Genomic DNA, 17,606 nt, shown 5'->3' with positions numbered 1-17,606 from the left:
GTCCCTTCCCTTTTTCCATACAAACCACCTGCAGGTAACTTGTTCCCCCCAAATCCAATTTACTCATATGTGAACAATAAGTAGGGAAACGTCTGCAGCCACATGACAGTACAGTAAGAAAACAAGCCAGATGGTTTCACTCATACGTGAAACTTAAGCAAGAACACGGAGGACCACAGGGGAAGGGAGGGAAATCTGAAGGGGGAGAAATCAGAGAGGGAGAGGAACTATGAGAGACTATGGACCGTGGGAAACGAACTGAAGGTTTCAGAGGTGAGGGGGTGGGGGATGGGGTAACCAGGTGATGGGTATTAAGGAGGGCACGTGTTGTGATGAGCACTGGGCATTATACACAACTAATGAATCACCGGACACTACATCAAAAACAAACAATGTACTATACAGTGGCCAACTGAACACACTAAAAAGAAGAAAAGAAAACAACACAGAAAAAAAAAGAAAATCAAGTTTTCTCAACAGAATATATGTCATCTGAAAAAGTGTTTGTAGTGAAAAATAGGAAAGTTATTCTGTACTGTTCCTAATGGAAGCAACTGAAACCATAACAGAATGTTTTAATCGGCAAAAAATATACAAATATGTTAAACAGAAATTTAAATGAAAATACAATGATATGCAACTTTGACAAAAATCAAAATGTTTGTCAAGACATATTTGCTTGAGGGTGGCACAAATACACCAGGTAGGAATGTCAATTGATTTAACATCTGAGACAATTTGGCAAAAACTATCAAATACAAAAATCTCACAGACTCTCAACTAGCACTTCCACTTCCTAGACTGCTCTTCAGATGTGTCTGCAAATGCCAAACATTATATTCATTTAAGCATTACAAGACCACAGACCAGCTAAATGACCAAAGGCGACTAGTTAAATAATTTTAAGTACATGGGAATGTTAAGTTAAACAAGGCAGCCCTCTATGCACTGTACTTAGTCATTTGCACACACACACACACACACACACACACACTCACAAACACACAGGGTAAATGCATATATGCAGGTATATGCCCTTAAACAAAAAATTAATAATTAAACAAATCAAAAAATTTGAAGCTTTTCCAGCAAAAGATTTGTTCCACAAGCCTGCTTGTTCCTTTCTGTCATTTTAACAATCTAAATTCGAAGAGATTTCCCAGTTTCTCCCACTCACTCTTTCTGATGGTCTCAATCCCTTTCTGTTAAAAAAAAAACAAAAACAAAAAACAAACTCCTAATCTAATCTCTTTCATTCTACATTCTAACTGTGAATTCACCCTACTCTTTACTCTCTTCTATACACACCTTGAATTAAATATGTATTTTTGGAGCATAAGGAAATCCAAGAATCAGTGCTGTAATATATTGATTATCTCTTTGAATAAAATAAGCAAAAAGCTTTCGCTGCTCAAAGTCTTATATGACAAACATCTCATATCTAAGTGTAGAATACATCACAAGAGACTTTGCCCTCCTTCCCTTTCTGACCACAAAACAAACAAGCTGAATCCCCTCTGACTCCCCCTAGTGAGGTCTCAGGCACAGATGTCTTGGGAACTCCTCTCAAAGGATTATTCTATTTTTCTCTTTCAATAAATAATTGTTTTCATGTTGTTGGTGTACTTATGAGACCATTTTGCTACGTCTAATGTGAAATAAAAGTTGTGGCAGAGCCTGTGATGTTCACTAAAAAAGTAAAGAAAAGAAAATACATAATAAGAATAAGACACAACTCATATCCTTAAAAATTCTAACAGTGAATGGATACAAATTGTGTCATCATTTAGAGAAATATATTAAGAAACCAAAGGATGATAAAGTTTAAACTGAGCCATTTGGATACAGAAAGGGTGCATGATTTAACTTAAGAAATGTCAAATGGAAAAGAGAAACAACCAAAATGTACTATTGGGGCTTCATCAAGATGGAAAGCTTTTGAGCAGCAGAGGAAACAGTCAACAAAACTAAGAGGCAAACCACAGAATGGGAGAAGATATCTGCAAATGACATTATGGATAAAGGGCTAGAATCCAAGATCTATAAACAACTTATCAAACTCAACACCCAAAAAGCAAAGAATCCAGTCAAGAAATGGGCAGAAGACATGAACAGACATTTCTCCAAAGAAGATACAAATTGGCCAAAGACAAATAAGAAAATGCTCCACATCACTCAGCATCCGGGAAATACAAATCAAAATCACAGTGAGATACCACCTCACACCAGTCAGAATGGCTAAAATGAACAAGTCAGGAAACAATAAATGTTGGCAAGGATGTGGAGAAAGGAGAACAGTCTTACACTGTTGATGGGAATGCAAGCTGGTACAGCCACTCTGGAAAACAGTTTGGAGGTTCCTCAAGATGTTAAAAATGAGCCACCCTATGACCCAGCAATTTTACTAGCTGGTATATACCCCAAAGATTCAACTATAGTGATCCGAAGGAGCATCTGCACCCCAATGTTTATAGCAGCAATGTCCACAAAAGCCAAACTGTGAAAGAGCCCAGGTGTCTATCGACAGATGAATGGATAAAAAAAGATATGGCATATATCTATATATACAATTGATTATTACTCCACCATCAGAAAGGATGAAATCCTACCATTTACATCGACATGGATGGAACTGGAGGGTACTATGCTGAGTGAAATAAGTCAAACAGAGAAAGACAATTATCATATGGTTTCACTCATGTGGAATATAAGAACCAGTGCAAAGGATCTTAGAGGAAAGGATGGAAAACTGAATGGGAAGAAATCAGAGAGGGAGACAAACCATGAGAAACTCTTGACTCTAGGAAACAAACTGAGGATTGTGGAAGGAGAGGTGGGTGGGGGGATGGGGTAACTGGGTGATGAGCATGTGATATGACTAAACCCTACATCTGACACTATGTACTATATGTTGGCTAATTGAATTGCAGTTAAAAAGAAAGAAACAACAACAACAACAACAAAAATAACAACTTCTTAGTTGTCCCCCTGCTTGTGTTCCCTGTCTTGCTGTCTGTCTCTGTCAAACAAAGAAATAAAGTCTTTAAAAAACAAAAATCATGTGACCATCTCAACTGACACAGAAAAAGCACTTGACAAGAGTCAACATCTACTTATAATAAAAACTCTCAGAAAAAATGGATATTGAGGGAATGTACCTCAACATAAAAAAAGCCATATGTAATTTCCTTTGAATTAGAAAGAATGTTTTGTATTTTCTGGATGCTAATTTTACCTTTTTGGCTGTATGTATAGTAAATATCTTTTCTTATTTTGTCTTATTTTCACCTTTATTAATAATGTCTCTTTCATACACATTTTTCCCTTAATTGCAAGTGGTCCAAAGATAGCCACTTTTCCTCATTGATTTTGATTTTCTAGTACCACGAATATATTCTCCTAAAGATCTTTCCAAATATTTAAAACTTACTTTTTACATTCATGTCTACATATATTTGTCATCTTTATGAGAAGAGAGATGATATGAAATAATGAGTTTTTAATTCATTTTTATTTTTTAATTAAATAGCAGTCAATTCTTCTAGCATGAGCTTTCCCCTACATAGCCGCCCCTGGTATGTAATACCATATCTCTCAAATACCAAAATTCCAGTGGCATTTTTCACAATAGAACAAGCAACTCTAAAATTCTTGTGGAACTGCAGAAGACCCTAAATGGCCAAAGCAATCTTAATAAAAAAGAACAAAGCTGGACAACATCACGTCTCGATTTCAAAGTATACTACAAAGTTAGAGAAACAGTATGATATTAGCATAAACACAAGCACACAAATCAATGAATAGAATGGAGAGTCCAGAAATAAACCCATGCAAATATGATAAATTCATTTATGACAAAGGAGCCAAGAATACACAATGGAGAAAGCACTCTCTTTAATAAATGGTGTTGGATTAGCTTGTGCATTTGGGATTTTTCTAATTTTTTTTAGAGAGGCTTGGATTTTCCTCTTATGACTGCCTTTGCAGTATCCCATAGGTTTTGGACCAATTGTGCTTTCATTCTCACTGGTTTCCATGAATTCTTTAAGTTCTTCTTTAATTTCTTGGTTGACCCATTCGTCCTCTAGCAGGGTGCTCTTTAACTTCCAAGTCTTTGAGTTCCTTCCAATTTTTTTCTTGTGATTGAGTTCCAGTTTCAAAGCATTGTGGTCTGAAAATATGCAGGGAATCATCTCAATCTTTTGAGATCACCTTAAATCAGTTAAGACCTGATTTGTGACCCAGTATGTGGTCTATTCTGGAGAATGTTCCGTGTGCACTTGAGAAGAATGAGAATTCTGTTATTTTAGGGTGGATTGTTCTGTATATATCTATGAAGTCCATCTGGTTCAATGCATCATTCCAAGCTCTTGTTTCTTTGTTGGTCTTCTGCTTGGATGTTCTGTCCATTGCTATGAGTGGAATGTTGAGGTCTCCTACTACTAATGTATTATTATCAATATATTTCTTTCTCTTGGTTATTAATTGGTTTATATAATTGGATGCTCCCCTGTGGGGGGCATAGATTTACAGTTGTTAGATCTTCTTATTGGATAGACCCTTTAAGTATGATATAGCGTCCCTCTGTATCTCTTACTATGGTCTTTGGTTTAAAATCTAATTTGTCTGATATGAGGATTGCTACACCGGCTTTCATTTGAGGTCCATTTGGGTGGTAAATGGTTTTCCATCCCCTCACTTTCAATCTTGAGGTGTCTTTAGGCTCAAAATGAGTCTCTCGTAGACAGCATATATGGCCCTGCTTTTTTACCCAATCTGCCACTCTGTGTCTTTTTGTGGGAGCATTCATCCCATTTACATTCAGAGTAACTATTGAAAGATATGAATTTAGTGCCATTATATTGCCTATAAAGTCCCTGTTTCTATAGATTGTCTCTATTTCTTTCTGGTCTATGTGACTCCTGGAGTCTTTCTTTACTTACAGTATCCCCCTTAATATTTCTTGCAGGGCTGGCTTGCTGGTCACATATTCGTTCAGTTTCTGCCTGTCCTGGAAGCTCTTCTCTCCATCCATTCTGAATGACAGCCTTGCTGGATAAAATATTCTTGGCTGCATGTTATTTTCATTTAGTACCCTGAATATGTCTTGCCAGCCCTTTCTGGCTTGCCAGGTTTCTGTGGACAGGTCTGATGTGATTCTGATGTTCCTCCCTCCATATGTAAGGAACATCTTTTCCCTGGCTATTCTCAGGATAGTTTCTTTGGCTGTAAAATTTGTAAGCTTCACTATTATATGTCTGGGCGTTGATCTATTTTTATTGATTTTGGGAGGGGTCCTCTCTGTTTCTTGGACTCGAATGCTTCTTTCCTTCCCCTAGATTAGGGAAGTTTTCAGCTATGATTCGCTCAAATATACCTTCTAGCCCTCTCTCCACCTCCTCAGGGATCCCAATAATTCTGATATTGGAATGTTTCATGGTATCATTAATCTCTCCAATCCTTTCTTCATGTGCTACTAGCAGCCTATCTCTGTTTTCCTCAACTTCCTTCCTTTTCATCAGCTTATCTTCTAGATCACCAATTTTCTCTTCTGCCTCCTTTACTTTGGCAGTTAGAATATCCAGTTTAGACTGCATCTCATTCATAGCATTTTTTTAGTTCATCCTGATTAGTTCTCATTTCTGCTCTTAGAGATCCTATCTTTTCACTAATCTTTTTTTTCAAGCCTAGCTCTTGACTTTACGATTGCTATGCTGAATTCTATCTCTGACATCTTGCTTATATTCATATCCATTAGTTTTGTGGCATAAGATATTGTCTTTGTTTCTTTTCTTTGTTGAGAGTTCCTCCTCCTAGTCATTCTGTCAAGGGATGGTTGAGTACATAGGCAGAGTCCAAAATATCAACCACAACCAAAGCAAGATGCACACTAGCAAAATCCAGAGTGGTCCGAAGCCACCACTGAAAAATGAAGTGCAAGAATAACATTTAAAATTTTTTTAAAAATTTAGAAAGCCCCTTTCTAAGGGGCTATAATCTCTGTATGGACAAAATAAGGTGTTTCAGTTGTTCCTGGGTGTATTTTGGTCTGTGTGTTAGAGGACACTACGTTCAAAAATCATAAGGAAAGTAGGGGCGCCTGGGTGGCACAGCGGTTAAGTATCTGCCTTCGGCTCAGGGCGTGATCCCGGCGTTCTGGGATCCAGCCCCACATCAGGCTCCTCCGCTGGGAGCCTGCTTCTTCCTCTCCCACTCTCCCTGCTGTGTTCCCTCTCCCGCTGGTCTCTATCTCTGTCAAATAAATAAATAAAATCTTTTTTAAAAATCATAAAGTAGGGGCGCCTGGGTGGCTCAGTCGTTAAGCGTCTGCCTTCGGCTCAGGGCGTGATCCCGGCGTTCTGGGATCCAGCCCCACATCAGGCTCCTCCGCTGGGAGCCTGCTTCTTCCTCTCCCACTCCCCCTGCCTGTGTTCCCTCTCTCGCTGGCTGTCTCTGTCTCTGTCAAATGAATAAATAAAATCTTTAAAAAAAAAAAAATCATAAAGTAAAACTTGTATATATGTGAAGGTAAAATCGAATAGTGAAAAAAGGACTACAATGAAGAATGTATCTATAAAAATATAGGTGTGAAAAATACAAGATATTGTGCTATGAAATATAAGTTTATATAATAAATATCTAGTTGAATTGAGAAGGTAAAAGGAAAAAATCGAGAAAAAGCATAAAAGAAAAATAGAAAAAATAAAAAGAAAAGGAGAATTTTATATGAAAAATAAACAAGTCATGAGGCCACACCTGGAGCTCAATATACAATTTTCCCCTGGCGTTGGGATTTTACAGTCTTATGGGATCCATAGGATTGTCATCCACCTATTCTTCCAACCTGTCTTCTGGGGGAGGGGCCTGCCCCCTGTTTCTCAGGTAACCCTGCCTGGGCGGGGTTGCCCCGCCCCTGTCAGGGGGAGGGGCTCAGTGGAAACTGGCTTTCTGTGTGGCTCTTGTTCCCCGGGGGCTTTCTGCTCCTCTTCAGAGGGTCAGAGCATAAATGGCCACAGCCAAACCTCTGGCCCAGAGCAGAAAAATCTCAGTCTGCCGTCTTTAATAAACCCTCCAGGGCAAACAGTCTCCACTTCTGCCTGCAACGCTGAAAACCACAGCCTCCTGGCTGTGTGTGCCCACAGCAATCCTCTCAGAAGTGTTTTCGGGCCTGGGAGAGTCTCGGCCCTTTGTGATTCTAAAGCCTCCAGCAGCCACAGGCTCACGTATGCACCGAAGCTCCTTGATCAAGTCTGAGCGCCACTCTTAAGCCCTTCCTGGACCACTACCGCTCTGCGAGTTTTTGCCCCGTCACAGGTGTAGGTTCCAGATTTTTTCAGGCTGCCCAAGAGAAGAGGGATTATCCACCAGCCCCGCTGGAGGTTTGTGGCAATCCAGGCTGAGAGTCCATTCCTGGGCTCACTGACCATAACCTGCTTCCTGGCTCCAGTGCTCGTGTACTCTACTGGTTCAGGGACCCCCTTTCACTCTGCAGCTCCTTGTATCCCAAGACCATAATGCACTACATAGAATTCTGGCTTTCCATTTCCAGAGCCCCTTTCAGAGAGGGATGTCTCTCCCTAGAGCAGATTTCTCAGTGTTCCAATTTTGTGCTCTGATGTTATATCAGTTTCCAGGCTCTGGCTTATGGAGGCTCTTCCCCCTTCTGTTTATCTTCTGATAGCTCCCCATAGAGTCACAACTCTGCATGTCCTATCGCATAAAACAGTAGTTTTTCTGCTTGCAGAGATCCAGATATATATTCTTACATCTCAGGCTGACTTTGTGGGAGTTCAAAATGATTTGGTAGATATCCAGCTAAATTCAAGGGACCAGTTGAAATGGGGTGCCCTCCTTGCCCACCATCTTGCCTCCTCCCCACCAAAGTGGATCTCATTGTGGTTTTGATTTGTATTTCCCTGATGCCAAGTGATGTGGAGCATTTACTCATGTGTCTGTTGGCCATTTGTGTGTCTTCTTTGGAGAAGTGTCTGTTCATGTCTTCTGCCCATCTCTTGACTAGATTCTTTGTTTTTTGGGTGTTGAGTTTGGTAAGTTCTTTTTTTATGTTCCATTAGCCAACATATAGTACATCATTAGTTTTTGATGTAATGTTCAACACTTCATTGGTTGCATATAACGCCCAGGGCTCATCACATCATGTGCCCTCCTTAATGAGTTTGATAAGTTCTTTATAGATCTTGAAATCTAGTCCTTTATCTGATGTGTCATTTGTAAATATCTTCCCCCATTCCGTAGGTTGCCTTTTAGTTTTGTTGACTGTTTCCTTGGCTGTGCAGAAGCTTTTTATCTTGATGAAGTCCCAATACTTCACTTTTGCTTTTGTTTCCCTTGCCTTTGGAGACGTGTGTAGCAAGAAGTTCCTACAGCATAGGTCGAAGAGGTTGCTGCCTGTGTTCTCCTCTAGGATTTCGATGGATTCCTGTCTCACATTGAGGTCTTTCATCCATTGTGAGTTTATCTTTGTGTATGGTGTGAGAGCGTGGCCTAGTTTCATTCTTCTACATGTGGCTGTCCAGTTTTCCAGCACCATTTATTGAAGATTTTGTTTCCTTGCTGATCTCTGTGCCTGTGTTTATAGCAGATGGTTTGACAGGATACTAAGAATAGAAAGCCCCCCAGGGGCGCCTGGGTGGCACAGCGGTTAAGCGTCTGCCTTCGGCTCAGGGCGTGATCCTGGCGTTATGGGATCGAGCCCCACATCAGGCTCCTCTGCTATGAGCCTGCTTCTTCCTCTCCCACTCCCCCTGCTTGTGTTCCCTCTCTCGCTGGCTGTCTCTCTCTCTGTCAAATAAATAAATAAAATCTTAAATAAAAAAAAAAAGAATGGAAAGCCCCTTCTATCAGTTATTATTAATATGTATAAGTTGCTTGATATTACATAGATTCTTGGGATTTTTACTGACATATAATTGATATATAACAGTGTTTTATTTTTAGTATACAACATAATGATTTGATATTGGTATAAATTTTTAAATAAGTTTAGTTAACTATCAATATTGCACATAGTTACCAGTTTTTTTTCTTGTGTTTAAAACTTCTAAGTATTACTCTCTTTTCAATGTTCAAGTAAGCAGGACAGTATTGTTAACTGTAGTCACATGCTGTCCATGACGTCCCAGACTTATTTGTAACTGTAAGTCTGAATCTTCACCCATTTCTCTAGGAGGATTTCCTCTGAAAAGTGTCAAAGCTCCTTGTTATGCAGTCTTCCCCGCAGAAGCAGAAATGGATTCAGACTTTTCTTAACAACAAGGTAGTTTTAGAAATGCTGTAATTTTTGGAAAATGTCTTGAGACGAGTTTAGTGTGGCTACAGATCTCTTCAGAGTAAGTAGTCTCAACACTGCACACAATTAAGTAGGATGACCTTGTGCTAGCGTGACCTTGTAATACCTGATCGTATGATGCATCACTCGCTTTCTTTCTAATGAGGCCTTGTGGCTGATGGTAACATCCTGCTCTCAAGCCATCCCGTTGCATGGAAACCGCAAAACGCTGCCCCTCTGCACAACGCAGATGCCCTCATCAGCACACTGCAGCTCCGCTCATGTCTCGGGAAATGAAAACCTGCAACACAACCGGTCTCAGCTGGGCTCTGTGGCTGCAACGGGAATACCCCTGAACAGATTCCTAGCTCCCCTGTCCCAGAGAGAGCTTCCGACTTCCCGCGCTAAAGACCTTCCTTTTCACTGTCACTAAACAGTCTGGATTAAACTAGTGAAATTCCAAAGTTGCATGATTCCATGCTTTCCAGCTTCTGTGGACTCTCCAGGGTTTGGACACAAGAGACGGTGCCGTCAGCATAATGCCTCAGACAGAGCTCAGCATCTGCCGTCAGGATGCCTGGGTTTGAAATCCTAACTCCATCACCCCCAGTGAATGATGGGCTTCATTCACTTTGGGCTGCTTGTTTAACATCTGCAGTGTCTGGCTTTCACTACTGTAAAATTGAGGTAACGGCATCGTATAGCACTGTAATTACTGAAACCAGTAATTACAATATGGGAATCACAAGTACTATGTACCAGTAACCGCTCCCGGGAAACTTTCAAGGGAGTGGGAAAGAGATATCACAGGAAAATAGACTAATCAAAGGTGTGATATAAAGCAACAGCTTAAGGAATAGAGTTTTGCTTCAGTGCCACAAATGTCCTCTAGAGTCAGTGAGAGCCATAGCTCAGAGGTACCCCAGTCAGGGACCAAAGGAACTGGAGTGTTTATACTCCCAAAGCCGTCAGTCCTTGGTTAATGCTTACCCCCAGTGGAATGCAAATTCCCCGACGTTTCTAGTTCTATTAACACACAGGATATGCAGGTTCCGGCTGTCTATGGTTGATCTCCTGACAAAAAGATGGAGTAACTGGCTATTGGGAGTTAAAGAAAGCAGCAAGGTGGTATGCATCAAAATAGGAATGGTTTCTGAAAGATCATGGGCAGAGAACTTGCAGGACCTGCCACAGCGCCCTGGCCCCACTGTCGTAAGCTTCTCACTTCAACTCCTCTCCAGTTATGCTTCAGAATACAAGCGGGGCACCAATTTCTAGGGGAAATATAATAACAAAAGAAGGATTTATGGGATGAAATATGGTCTCCACTACTGTAGCTGAGCCTTATGTCATAATTGATATTTATCATTTCCTTCCTCTACCACTATTCTAAATCCCCTTAACCCTTGGCCAGTACTTCCACTCATCTGGGTTTTGTAGTGTTTTAATCTGAGGGCCCTGAGCCTCTGGTTATGACTTTGTCAGCCTATGGCTACTAATTCTTCCCACTCTTGGTTAAAATCTGTCATGAGGGCCCCAGAGACGTCCCACAGGGTCCCCTGAATTCCAGACATACTGCCTCTGGAACCCATTATGCAGCAGGAGCTCTGACCACTGGTGAAGATCAAAGGCAGTTGTCACTACCGCCGACTGATAAATCACGTGAAGAGTGACAAATGACGAGGTAGCAGCCATAGCTTGTGGCTTGTATCTCCCGGGGGGAAGCATCACACCCTCCTTGGAAAAACGCACCCTAGCTCCACTGCGCTCAAAATTATGAGACAGTGACACAACACACCCAAGTGATCATGAGAGGCGATGCTTCCACCCCCCCGCCCGTGACTGGACCCTCTCCTCCACCACAAAATACCCTCTGTGGACACCTATCTCAGAAGCTGGGGCAACACATCATAGGCGCAGAAGACGTGCTGTGGAGTGGCTTCCTTGGCGTGAGGCAGTGTTACACATCTTCCGCATGAAATTAATCAGACCCTCTACAAGCCGTCAGATATCAGTGCTGAGGGAACCCTGCAGGAAAGAGTCCAGTGTATCTGACTTGCTGCCTAGAGACTGATCTGCCCCCTTAAAGGTTGGGCACCATGCCAGCGGCTAGGGCTGTGCTCCACTGCTGGAGATCAGACATTCACTAGCAGGGGTGGTAATGATATCCGCGTTGGTGAGAGAAGCCAACACTCACACCGGCCTGTGTATAGCTTCATTCTCTGCAGCCACAGCTACTCAGTGTCTGAGCACAGGAACAGCAGCTGCCTGACACCTGCAGCGGAGTTAGGCTGTTAATATGCTTGTTTGGTTCTCCTCTGGAGCGCGTGCTGCGCTGAGCACTAAGGCTCAGCATAGAGATTCACGTACTTCACGTACACTCCTGTACGTCCATCACCATGTGTCCTCCAGAACCCTGTGGCTCCCATCATTCAATACTGACCCTTCCGATCCCATGAACAGCCAGTCAAGATCTTTGCTGCCTGTGCGTCTGTGTAAGCTCTTACTTGGGGCCATGATGGTCTCCAGACAAATAATGACCAGATGCCTTGTATGGATCTTTGCCCATTTGAGATATGGCCCCTCACCACTATTTTCAGAAACTCCCCTAATGGGAACTTTAGTGCAGTAGCAATTCGCTTTCAGTTCAAAATAAAATCAGGGCTTTTTTTTTTTTAAGATTTTATTTATTTAGCTGACAGAGAGAGAGAGGGTGTGCACAAGCAGGGGTAGTGGCAGGCGGAGGGAGAAGCAGGCTCCCTGCTGGGAAGGGAGCCCGATGTGGGACTTGATCCCAGGACCCATCATGACCTGAGCCAAAGGCAGCTGCTTAACCGACTAAACGACACAAGTGTCCCAAATCAGGGCATTTCAACCATGAACTGAGTCAATGTGTTTTTTCCTCTGCACGTGCACAAGGGAGACCTCATGTGAAGTCATGAGTTTAGGTACAGTTTTTGGTACAACTGAAGAAATTGACTCAGGTTGGGAGGGTGGTCTTGGAAACATGTTCACATACTTATTGGGCCCTGGACATGCTCTAAACTTAGTCCGTCACCCAGCTACCCCACTGGGTATCGAGGAGAGCACATGTTGTGATGAGCACTAGGTGTTATATGCAACTAATGAATCATGGACCACTATATCAAAAACTAATGATGTATTATTATATGTTGGCTAATTGAACATAATCAATCAATCAATGTAAAGGGGAAAAAACTTATTCCAGATATACCACTTTCTTGAATGAAAGGTTGCTTTGTACTCATGCAAACTTATGACCTGATGGGTCCGAGAGCAGCCAGCTTGTGGAGGGAAATTTTCTTCACGTAGTTGCTCGATTCTGTGACCAGCTCCTCAGGCTGTAGCACAGTGGGAGCTGCTTTAGAAATCATAATCAGTTCTAGGCTGCCAATGACATAGTTCACTCTAGAGCCCCAAGGAGCTTGTACTGAAGCTCTCCTATTGGATATCCTAAAGAATTTTTATCTGCACAGGCACGTCTAACACCATAGTATCTTCTGGATCATATCGTCACCAGCCTGACCCCCTGAGCTCAGGAAATTTCTTGTAGAAGCTTCCCTTAACTGTCAGTCTTACCTTTTAGAAACAAACTAATGCACTGCTGGAACAGAAAAAGAAATATTTGAGGAATATCCCCAAATCTGACTTATGCTCATTCCAAAACCCAAGAAGGCTTACCAAGAATGTTGCATCTTAGTTAAGAATAGAAGATACAAGACTCAATAATATGTCCTTTTCATTGAAGTGGGTATTCATGCGCTCCAGACCCCTAGACTTATAAAAGCCTTATCAGCTCAGAAAGCCTATGGATCTTTGAGAGTTCATGTCCCTGCCTCTGAAGCACGTGAGTCTTATCAGAGCCTCTCACTACTTCCTGCTCAGTAGATGCAATTAACACAGTGTTATTGGTACACAAGAGATACTTTCTGCATAATTATCAGACGGCCAAGATCCCTTTGGACTATTTTGTGACAGAATTAGAGAAGTAGGGGTGCCTGGTTGGCTCAGTCGGTGGGGTGTGCAAGTCTTGATCTCGGGGTGTGGGTTTGAGCCCCACATTGGGTGTAGAGACTACTTAAAAATAAAATCTTGAAAAAACAAGAATTAGAGAACTAATATAGCCCCAAAACAAGACCATGAATGTGTGCTGTTGGTAATTTCAAGTGAAGACCAAGTATTTCTGATTCTCCTTACTAATGATTATTGAACTTCATGCAAATCACTAACCACAGTTGCCTGGTGTAGCCAACTCAGTTACATAATCAGAGACCTCAAAATGATGAGTGGGTGGTCCTGTGAGAACACAGAATTCACTGTGGGATGGATTTAGACCAATGACCCTTTCGTCATCTGCCCTTTATACAACACCCGCGAGTCTAACAGAGAATCATCATATTTGGAATTACTTGTTCTCATGTTAGTTTAGACTCTCTATCCAAAACCTCTTAAAAGATGAGCATTTTTCCCTTTCCAAAACATGTAATTAGTGAGATAAAGGGTCATAGGTCTCTCTCAAATGAGAACTAGGAAAACTGCCACCATATAAACTTTCTATGACATGGCAGGACTTTCCTGAAGGGGACCTTGCATCTCCTTGAATTGACAGGCTTTGAGAATGGGTTCAGATCTGGAAACTGAATGAGAAATCATAATTTTCCATTAAGATGGCTTATATCAGCCTTCCACTCACCCATTCTTGATACATAACAAGCAACCAATATCTTTGTTGTTTGTGTAGAAATTTTCTTATGATATATTTTCCAGTACCATCAATTCATGCAAGTCAAGATCCCCTAATGTTCATTTCAACCTTGCTGCCTGGTATAAGTTCATCTATTTTGTCTGACAGACATTCTGTTAATCACATCTCTGAGGAAATGTACCAAGAATTGTTTAGTTATAATCGGCTAACATCAACACACTATCAGAATTACTTAAGGCTGTGAATTACAGAAGGATTTAGTGTGTGTTTGTGTGTGTGTGTGTGTGTGTGTGTGTGTGTGTAAAAGAGGGACACCAAGACAGAGTATAATGACTTCTAATACCAACGACCTGGAATTAGACCAAACTCCACAAGAGTGTCCTCCCTCCAGACACTAGCCATAAGTTTGGGAGTCACCAGACCCCTGCTTCTGACTATCTGGCTACAAATTTGGAGGTTACTACATCCTTAGGTGTAATAATTTGCTGGAATGACTCATAGAACTCAGGAAACTATACTTATGATTAGAATTTTATCATAGAAAAGGATACAAATCAGAACAAGCCAGAAGGAGAGATACATAGAACAAACTCTGGGAGGGTCCCAAATGCAAAGATTCCTTGTCCTCAAAATGTGTTACCTTCCTGGCATATTGATGTTTGCATTATGCAGGACCCTCCAGAAAAGCAGAATCATCAGAATATATCACTATCTAATCTATCTATCTGGGGATATTTATTATAGGAATGGCTCATTCACTTATAGAGACCAGTAAGTCCCATGATCTTCCAACTGCAAGCTGGAGAACCAAGGAAGATGGTGGAATAATTCAGTCTGAGCATAATGGCCACCAGGATCACCAATGCCCAAGGGTAGGAGAAGATCGATGTCCATCTTCTATCTTTTTATTCTACTTGGGACTTTGGTGGGTTGTGTGATGCCCCCTGCAATTCACGAGGGGGACCTTCTTTACTAGTTATTCAGTTCACCAACTCAAATGCTAATCTCTTTCAGAAGCAAGTGTTTGCGTGCACACACACACACACACACACACACACGCACGCACACACAGAGCAATAATGTTTTACTAGCTCTCTGGGCATCCTTTAGCCCAGAGAACATCCCAGTCAAGTTGACACAAAAAATTAACCATCACATGGACACCTGGGTGGTTCATTCGTTAAGCATCTGCCTTCAGCTCAGGTCATGATCCCAGGGTCCTGGAATTGAGTCCTGCATCAGGCTCCTTGCTCAGTAGACAGTCTGCTTCTCCCTCTGCCTGCCACTCCCCTTCTTGTGCACTCTCTCTCTCTCTGGCAAATAAATAAATAAAATCTTTATTTAAAAAAAACTGACCATCACAATGTTCAGAATGTGCAGTGCCAACCAAGGAAGCTTGCTGGAGCCTCGGCGTCCAGAGTTTTCATTAAATTTTGTTGCACAGGTGGGATTGACAGAGTCATTGCCATGGGGCTGAGCTCACCCTCCAACCTCCCTCCTCTCTAGAGATCAGGCTGCTATCAGCATAACTCAAAGCCTCAAACCTCTAACCACATGGCTGGTATTTCTAGCAGGACCAGCCCCATCCTGAAGCTGTCTTGGGGCCATACGAGTCACCGTATGAGCATAAGCCCAGGTGTGATCCAAGTGGCTCATGAATAACAAAGACACCATGTCACTTGGGGAATTCTGAGAGTTTTAGAAGCTCTATTTCAGAAACCCAGGACAGAGACCAGATAAATTCTTTATTCTGTTGTAGGTGCCTGTCCTCATCTCTCCCCATCCTTCCTACCTCCTTTTAGTTCTCTGTCAAATGTGTACTTACGGATTTGCTTATTGTTACACCAAACTTGAAGCTTCATGAGACTGTGGAATTTGTCTCACTACTATGTTTCCTGTCCCTACTACACTGTCTGACATAATATATGCTCAATGACTATCTCTTAAATAAATGACTGGATGAATAAACACTGACCAAATAATGATTATACATTAATGAGCGCAGAACATAGTGACAAGGGCTACAGATGCCTGAGAGAAAAATAGAAATCGAGTAGACCATTCATTACAAGGAAGGGACGACTGCCTCAATGGACATCAGATGTCAGTCCCATTAGTCCCAGAGGTGCTTCTGGCAGTCTTTCAGCAAAACTTCCTCCCAAAGATCTTCTTCAGAGCCAACCTCACTTCTTTATTCCTAAGAGTGTATATCAGTGGGTTCATCACTGGTGTGACTGCACTGTAGATAACAGCCACCATCCGGTCCTGAGTCATGGAGGTGCCTGAGGCTGGACGGATGTATGTGAAGCCCACGGGTCCATAGAAAAGACACACCACCATGAGGTGGGAGGCACACGTGGACAGAGCCTTGTGGAGCATTCTGTAGGACCGATGCTCGAACAGAAGGAAGCCAACGACATAGAGGTAGGAGAGAAGAGTCAGGAAGAAAGCGCCCATGGCAATGCTGCCTGTGACAATGGTGAGAAGCCACTGATTGAGCAGTGTGTTACTACAGGCCAGCTCCAGGAGGGGCTTCACATCGCAGAAGAAGTGATTGAGCTTCAGAGAGTGGCAGAAGCTCAGGCGTGCGGTCATGACAGAATGAATCAGAGCGTAAAAGAAGCTGGTGAGCCAGGCCACGGCTGCCAAGAGGACGCACACCTGGGGGCTCATGATGACAGTGTAGCGAAGTGGGTAGCAGATGGCCACGAATCGGTCAAAGGCCATCATAGCCAGCAAGATGGCCTCAGAGCAGCCCAGAAAGTGGAAGAAGTGTAGCTGCGTGATGCAGCCTAGGAAAGATATGGTCCTGCGAGTGGAGAGGAGGGTTATTAGCACCTTGGGCAGCGTCACCGAAGAATAGCAGATATCCAGACAAGAGAGGTTTCCCAGGAAAAAATACATAGGGGAGTGGAGTTTGGGCTCCAAAGTCACAATCACCAATATAGCTCCATTTCCAACCAAGCTTATCAAGTAAAGGACGAGGAAAATCACAAAGAAGAAGGGCTGCAGCTCCTGAACACTGGTCAGTCCAAGTAAGAGAAACTCATTCACGGTCGTGACATTCTCCATTGCTTGGGGCGGAAATGTGACAATAATAATGAGTTAACTTTTCTGAATTTGGTTTAAAGATTTTTTTTTTATTTTTTCCCTTGCTCTATCATTCATAGTGCAGCAGCAATCAAGTTTTTAAAAAAAATTTTTATTATGTTATGTGAGTCACCATACAGTACATCATTAGTTTTTGATGTAGTGTTCCATGATTCATTGTGTGGTATTAAGAAGGGCACGTATTGCATAAAGATTTTATTTTTAAGTATTCTCTACACCTGACATAAGCCTTGAACTTAGAACCTCAAAATCAAAGAGTCACCCGCTCACGCGACTAAGACAGTGAGGCGCGCCCTGAATTTTCTATTTTACATAGTGGGTGTTAAAGCAAGTTTACTATTTGGAAGAACCTAGGAGTGAACTACAATGTAAAGAATATTTAGGAGTGGTAAAGCTAAATTTACTTGCAACAAAATTAGGGAAGAATAATGTACCTCGTAAATTCTGAACTGGTAAAATGATATGAGACTAGTCAAAGCA

At 42.0% G+C, this 17,606-nt stretch overlaps 1 protein-coding gene across 1 annotated transcript; it reads right to left on the bottom strand.

The window, feature by feature from the left end:
* Positions 1–16,128: 16,128 nt before the first annotated feature.
* Positions 16,129–17,087, bottom strand: LOC123804150 (olfactory receptor 12D3-like). Its single transcript, XM_045816129.2, is given in 2 exon segments — positions 16,129–16,164; positions 16,167–17,087. Coding segments are annotated over 2 exon segments (957 nt in total).
* Between the last annotated feature and the right edge of the window lie 519 nt (positions 17,088–17,606).

This window comes from Ursus americanus, chromosome 27 (assembly GCF_024610735.1).
Source record: "Ursus americanus isolate L20-20 chromosome 27, mUrsAme1.1.p, whole genome shotgun sequence".
Lineage (NCBI taxonomy): Eukaryota > Metazoa > Chordata > Mammalia > Carnivora > Ursidae > Ursus > Ursus americanus.
The sequence above is the reverse complement of the archived record's forward strand: the minus strand, read 5'-3'. Positions and strand labels throughout refer to the sequence as shown.